This window comes from Lathyrus oleraceus, chromosome 4 (genome assembly GCF_024323335.1).
Source record: "Lathyrus oleraceus cultivar Zhongwan6 chromosome 4, CAAS_Psat_ZW6_1.0, whole genome shotgun sequence".
NCBI classification, from domain to species: Eukaryota; Viridiplantae; Streptophyta; class Magnoliopsida; order Fabales; family Fabaceae; genus Lathyrus; species Lathyrus oleraceus.
Window position 1 is genome coordinate 263,236,816 of NC_066582.1, and position 8,159 is coordinate 263,244,974.

The 8,159-nt window shown below is 30.8% G+C and overlaps 1 protein-coding gene across 1 annotated transcript; it reads left to right on the forward strand.

Moving 5' to 3' along the window:
* The first annotated feature begins 6,011 nt into the window (after positions 1 to 6,011).
* On the forward strand, positions 6,012 to 7,391 carry LOC127136988 (uncharacterized). Its single transcript, XM_051063487.1, has one exon. It carries the CDS (start codon positions 6,012 to 6,014, stop codon positions 7,389 to 7,391), a length of 1,380 nt encoding a protein of 459 aa, XP_050919444.1.
* Positions 7,392 to 8,159: the final 768 nt, after the last annotated feature.

Sequence of the window (8,159 nt, forward strand, 5' to 3'; positions counted from 1 at the left end):
AATTTTTTAAAATTATATTTAAATATAAAATATGATTTATATTTATCCATTATACTCTTTATATTTATTTATCTTTTTATTTTATTTTTAATGAATAAAATTTGTTATTACATGTTGACTATAAAAGAAAAATATTTATATAACTTGCGCCAATAACCCCCTCTCTCACACATACAACTGTTTTTTAATTTTTCAACTGATCCCCACACAATTATTTAATCTTTAAATACCTTAAAATCAGAATACTTTGGAATCATAATTTTTTTCTATTTCTTCAGACAAAACGAAGGTTGAAAGGTTATATATATATTGGTTAGTTTTTTCTCTTCATTTGAATATTAATTAGTATTATTTTTTACATTTCTCATTTAGTTTCATTCGTACATATTATAAGAGTTCAATATTACTTTAAAATCTGAATGCTTTGGAATCATAATTGTTTTCTATTTCTTCATACAAAGTGAAGGTTGAAATGTTTCAGACGAAATGAAGGTTGAAAGGTTATATATATTGGTTAGTTTTTTCTCTTCATTTAAATATTACTTTAAAATCAGATTTTAAGAGCATTTCTCATTTAGTTTCATTCTTACAGATTTTAAGAGTTCAATATTACTTTAAAATCAGAATGCTTTGAAATCATAATTGTTTTCTATTTCTTCACACAAAATGAAGGTTAAAAGGTTTCACACAAAATGAAGGTTGAAAAGTTATATATATATTGGTTAGTTTTTTCTCTTCATTTGAATATTAATTAGTATTCTTTTTTACATTTCTCATTTAGTTTCATTTTTACATATTTTCAGAGTTCAATATTAAAGTAATATAATGTTTTTGTTTTGATGTCTAAAATTGTGTTACCCTTAAAGTTCAATGTAGTTGTTGATCATGGATTAAAAAATCAGTGCAAGACATGCCCTGTTATTTCTTATTTAGAAGAAAAGAAGAAAAATAAAGTAAGTTATTTATCCTTACAACAACTATATTGCAGATATGGATACAAATGATAAAAAAATTGTGAAGTTGATTTTCTTTTATTGTTTGTTGTTCTCAATTCTCACACATCTTTGGTTCTAATTTTCAGTTCTATTTACAAGATTATGCTTATACTTAGTAATTGTAACTATTTCTGGTTACTTAATTCTTAATTATTTTGTTGTTTTTTATTCATGTCTTTGGTTTTAGAAGAAGATCGCACTGTCGTAATGAAAAAGAAATATTGATGAAATGAGCATATGAAAGATATATAGGTGAACCAGTCATGTGGAACTTTCAATTTTTATTGTTTGTGCAATTCAAATGATAATCTTATAAAAGCAAAGTGGATGAGAAAAATAAAGAATACATCTCATCACGCAGAGGACTTCCAATAGCAATGTATATAGACAAAAATCCTCTCCTATTTCTTCTTTGTTTCTATACATTTTTTAGTATTGTTAATTTTTTTTCCAATTGTTTATCTATCTTTTCAATTGATGTGTTTCTATTCCATTTTTATTCAATTCAATTTTTATTATTAATGATCTTTGTTATTGTTAACATTCTCTTTCTCAAATTTTATTCTTGATGTTTGATTGTAAGTAAATTATAATTTTCAATGATTCTCTATCTTATCTTGTCACATACGTCAACAAATTCTCATTCTCACCATCATTAAAGAAGCAATTTGTAAGAAAAATAAAGGTAAAATATTTCCGTTATTTCATTGTATAATTTATGTGATAACTTCCATAAAATTCACTACTATTAACTTCCATAAATTCAATTTTTGTAGACAGAGTATCACTTACTTGCATCAATAATAAATTTAATCATAGTAGAAAAAGCACTATAAAAACTTGCATCAACATATGAAATCACTATAAAAACTTAATTGCATCCACATGAAGTTTAATCACAGTAGAAAAATGTTATTTATTTCAAATCTATTTTTTTCTAATTTATCTGGTGATTATTTGTGAGGAAATAATAGATGACAATCAAATATATGTAGAATCAACCATAGTATGTGAATCAACCATTATGTGAAACAACTATTATCATCACTATGAACCTTGAAAATTCAGATTTCTTTTTTAATTTATTGATATTTTTCATTTGTAAATTTTATTAATTTATTAGTAATAAACATATTAAAAATACAAAGTTTGGATAAAACTAGCGTCCAGACAGGCACTCGCGTGCCCGTCTGTCCGCTTTTTTAATACACATCATTGAAAATATAAACGATATTTTTTATTTAAATATCATTTAATTTTTAAAAAATAAAGCATGTGGAATTTATTAATAGAAAGTTACGTGGAAGTTAATAATAGTGTTTTTATTGGAAGTTATTAGGTAAATTATACAATAAAATAAGGGTAAAAATGATAGAAAAATAGGCTACACCAAAAGAAAATATTCCCTTTATATTCGTAGTCAATATTCAAGATTAATTTATTAGTAATAAACATATTAAAAATACAAAGTTTGGATATTTTTAAATACTACATTTAATTTTACAGATAAAATAATATAATGGAAAATATTCGTAGTCAAGATTCAAGACAACGTCAAAGAGAAAGACGGACACAAAATGCAAGACATCGAAGACAGCGGATGAGTGTTGAGCAAAGACAAGAAGAATTGGCTAGAAGGCGTTTGAATTATAGACAAAATAAAGACAAAGGAAAACAAGTTCAAACATGTGATCTTTCTGATATGAGAACCATGATGTCATTTCAAGACTTGACAAATGCCAATTTTGCTTCTCGGTTTTATCAAAGAGCACATGACAATGAAGTTGGACCGAGTACCACATATGTCAGTCGCGTTCCATCCACGGGTTAGAAACTTTAAATTATTGTATAGATTATACTTTAGTACTTTATGTTTAAAAAATATCAATTAATTATGCAAAAATAATTGGATGATATGTTAATTCAATACTAATTTACAGATCAAAATTTTACATACCCGATTTTCCAACAAAATGATAACCACGAAGCAAGACCATTTATAAGAAATATTGATGACAATGATTTTGGTAAGTATAATTTTGTCTATACTCAAATTGATAGTAACACACATTTAGATTTATACATTGTTGCTATTTTTCCTCTATAACTCTATATTGAAGTCAATACTTTCTTTTATAGAATCACATTCACAAAATATTAATTCACCTGTTGAAACTCACGAAACACAAACAGTTTTTGATCAAGGTACGATTATGTATTTTTAATCCATACCATATATTGTATGTTTTTATTTAAATATTATTTCATGTTAGTAACCATGTATATTATAAGTATATTTCTTTTAATGCATGTTTTGTATGTAATAAAACACATAATCAAGATATATTTTTCAAGCAAGACATAACATTGCTAGAAATTTTCGAAATACTGTTATGACAATAAAATCCCTACTTCCTACTTCGAGTGAGTGTAGACGATGCAATGCAAAATTGTTTCATAGAGAATCTCAAGATATGTGTTGCAAAGGTGGAAAGGTGACAATTTCACAAGTGCCTGCTCCTGACGAGTTGTTACAGTTATTTTTAGACAGTTCTACTGAAGGCAGACATTTTAGACAACATATTAGAAGTTACAACCATGTAATGTCGTTTACTTCACTAGGTGTTCATGTCGACGAAAGTTTGGTTGCAACTGGTCGTGGTATTTACACATTTCGTGCTCAAGGCGCAATTTATCACAAAATAGGAGGTTTTCATCTGAATCAAGGTTCAAGGCCACGTTACTTGCAGTTATACATTTATGATACCGATCATGAGCTTCAAAATAGGATGAGGGAAAACCCAATACTTAATCAAGTCGTAGTGTATAAATTGCAAAAACTACTCCACCAATGCAACCCGTTTGTCATCATGTTTAGGTAGCTTGCACTAGAGCCAAATATTGAACAATGTAGGTTACTCATTAAAGAACGTCTGTCGAATCAACCCCAATATAGTCTCCCTTCAGCTTCCCAAGTCGCAGCAATTGTTATAGGCGGTGGTGATGAAGATACAATAGAACGTGGAAGAGATATAAATGTCATCAATTGTGATGGAAAGCTAACAAAGGTTCAAGAAACAATGGGGTATTATGATCCTTTACAGTATCCTATATTGTTACCGTTCGAAACATATGGTTGGGACATAGAAACAAAAACTACTGTTGGAAAAAATGTTACATGCCGAGAGTACTACAGTTATGTGCTTCAGGTACATGCTGAACTATTTTTCTAAGAAATATACTTCTAAATGTGTGAAAAAATAATTCAAGATTGATTATTTTATTCAATGTAGATTCGTCGTAATGATCAATCTGTATTGTTAAAATCGGGTCGACTTTTACAACAGTATGTTGTAGACAATTATGTAAAGATTGAGACAGGAAGGTTGAGATGGATCCGAAGAAATCAAAATAATATTCGGTCTGAGGTATATCAGGGGTTACAAGATGCATTGCACGATGGGGAGAATAACGCAGGTATTTAATATAACATATTATATTTATACCTGAAGAGTGTATACTTTATGTTTATACCACTATCCACACATTTAATTTTTATACTTTTCATATATTTCTATAGATAATGTCGGATAAAGAACGATACTGCCATCGCCATTTATTGGCAGTAAGCGAGATATGACACAGAGATACCAAGATGGTATGGCCATTGTTCTTAACAATGGTAAACCAGACATATTCGTTACAATGACATGCAATCCTTCTTGGATTAAGATAACTTCCGAACTAGGCCTCCATCAAACCCCACAAGATCGACCTGATTTGTTAACAAGAATTTTTCGATCAAAATTTGAGCAGTTGAAGGATGATGTCATTAACAAAGGAGTCTTAGGGAGGGTTAAAAGTTATATGTATGTAACCGAATTTCAGAAACGTGGACTACCACATCTGCATATGCTACTCATCTTGGATACTGATGACAAGTTACGGGAACCTGAAGAGTATGATAGTATGGTGAAAGCAAAAATACCACGACATGGTTTTGAACATGAATTGTATGAAGCTGTGTTAAAACACATGATCCACGGGCCATGTGGAGTATTGAATCAAAGCTCTCCGTGTATGAAGAATGGTCATTGTAAAAAAAGATACCCAAAAGACTTTTGTGAAGAGACGCGTCAGGGAAATGACTCATATCCTGAGTACATGAGAAGGTTTAGTGATCCCATTTTTTAAAATAGAAATAAGTCTGTTGATAATAGATGGGTGGTTCCTTATAATCCATGGTTGTTGTTGAAGTACGATTGTCACATCAATGTTGAGATTTGCAGCAGCATCAAAAGTATTAAATATTTGTATAAATATGTTTACAAAGGTCCTGATCGAGTTGCAATGGAGGTTCACAGAGGTACAGGTATGGATGAGATTCAACAATATGTTGATGCAAGATGGATTTGTGCTCCAGAGGCATTGTGGAAAATATTTAAATTCACACTTTACAAGTTATACCCCTCTATTGAAAGACTACAAATCCACTTGCCAAATCATCATCAAGTGCGGTTCTATAAGCATCAAAGAATCACAGATGTACTAAATGATAACCAAAATGAAGTAACCATGCTCACTGAGTTCTTTGCACTAAACCAAATGGATCCACATGCTAGGAATTATTTGTACAGAGAGATTCCAGAGCATTATTGTTGGCTAAAAGGGGTCAAAAAATGGCAGCAAAGACGGACAAAACAAAAAGTTATTGGTCGAATCTATACAGTATCTCCTTCAGAAGGTGAGAAATTTTATTTACGTGTTTTGTTGTCTCATTTAAGAGGTCCAACAAGCTAGGAATGCCTTCTTACAAATAATGGTGCATGTTTTTTCACGTTCAAAAAAGCAGCTTAGGATTGGGGGTTATTAGAGAGTGACAATAGTATTCGTGAATGTATGCTTGAAGCATCAAATATGCGCATGCCATATGCTTTACGAAGGTTGTTTGTGACTATATTAATTTTTTGTGAACCAACTGATGTTAGAGACCTATTTAATGAGTTTTATCCCTACATGGTGGAGGATTATCAAATGACAAATATTGTTGTGGGAAATAACTTTGAAGATATGTTATTGAGGGAATTGAGAGATCTTTTGCTGCTACATGGAAAACTAATCAAAAACTATGATCTTCCAATATTGACAATGGAAACAAATGAAGTCGGGGGAGTGCTAACAATTATTCAAGAAGAGTTGTCGTTCCAAATTCCAGATGAAGACATTCAATCAGTTGAGAAGTTAAATAATGACCAGATGAGTGCTTACAATACAATTATGAACGCCATCCACCAAAAACAAAGTCAAATTTTTTTTGTTGATGGTCCTGGAGGAACAGGTAAAACTTTCCTTTATCGAACTATAATGGAAAATTTGAGACGTAATAGTCAAATTGTCTTAGCAACAGCTTCCTCATGTATAGCTGCTACATTATTACCTGGTGGTAGAACTGCACACTCTCGATTTGGGATCCCCATTGATATAGAGCCCATTTCTATTTGCAAAATAACAAAGAATTGTGACCTTGCAAAACTCATTAGAATAACCAATGCAATCATTTGGGATGAAGTACCCATGATAAATAGATATTGTGTGGAAGCATTAGATCGATCACTGCAAGATATTATGAATATCAATGCTCCATTTGGTGGAAAAATAATGATCATGGGAGGATATTTTCGCCAGTTGCTTCCTGTTATTGAAAAAGGAAGTAGAGGACAAATGATTTCAGCGTGTATTGTTAGGTCTCAATTATGGGCCACCACAAAGATCCTACACTTGCGCCAAAATATGCGATCAATTCATGACCACGAGTTTGCACAGTTTCTGATGAGGATTGGAGATGGCAATGAACCTGCTAAAGAGGATGACATGGTCAAGATGCCTGCTGAAATTGTAATACCATGGGTAGGAGAAAGCTCCATAAAAAAGCTTATACAACATACATTTCCCCAATTAGAAAACCATGGATGGGATGCTTCATATATGGTGGAGAGAGCCATACTTACTCCCAAAAATTGTGATGTACATATGTTGAATGACATGATTATTAATAAGTTCCCTGGAGATGAACATATTTTGTTATCTTTTGATGAGGTTGAGGGTGATACTCATAATCTATATCAACAAGAATACTTACACACAATTGCTCCTGGTACTTTACCACCACATATTTTAAAGATAAAAATAGAGGCTCCTCTGATGTTATTGCGTAAAATAGACCCTAAATTTGGGTTCTGTAATGGGACAAGATTGTTATGTCGTGGTTTTTTTATGAATTTGCTTGATGTTGAAATACTTAAAGGCCACAACGCTGGAAAAAGAGCTTTCTTCCCAAGAATTAAGCTCAAAACCACTGATGGTGCAGGACTTCCTTTTGTGCTTATTAGAAAATAATTTCCTGTCAAACTAAGTTTTGCAATCACTATAAATAAATCACAAGGACAAACAATTCCAAATGTCGGAATTTATCTTCGACGACATGTTTTCGGTCACGGACAATTGTATGTTGCTTTATCAAGAGGTGTTTCGCGGGCTGCAACAAGAGTGCTAATTAAAGACGGAAAAGTAGAAGGGGAAGGAGGGGATTTTACCAAAAATATAGTTTTTAAAGAAATTTTGTTGTCACAACCTCAGGTATTTATCCATTATGTTTAATCGTTTAACTATACTTTTTCAATGTCACACTTGGCGTGTACTCACTAGATTACACTATATTTTTTTACTATATTAACTTACTTCATTTGTTTTGCAGTGAAAAGAAAGATATTTATGAGTTCAGTTCGGTGATTGACATTCCTATTAAGCAACAATGTCACTTAATATCTCTGTTAATGTTTATGTTTATTTGCTTAATAAACTGTGAGAAATATTTTTTTTTCTTCTTATTGTTTTGAACAATCTATAACAATATATAAACACAAAATTTAATTTTGGTGTAACCTATTTTGATTTTCCATAATACGGTATTTCTGACCATCAAATTATTCCACTCACATTATTGATTTTCTTGAAAAAACCGGTTGAATATAATCACGTCACAATGCGGTTTTCTCAATTCAAACCAAATTTAATGCGCGAATTTCACATATTGCAAACAAAATTTAATTTGTATATGAATAAATATCATATGTTTCATCATATAATTAGTTTATATTAAAATCA

What these genes read in the sequence shown, in the direction of transcription:
- LOC127136988 (XM_051063487.1), top strand. Translation starts at nt 6,012, where the DNA reads ATGGTGGAGGATTATCAAATGACAAATATTGTTGTGGGAAATAACTTT.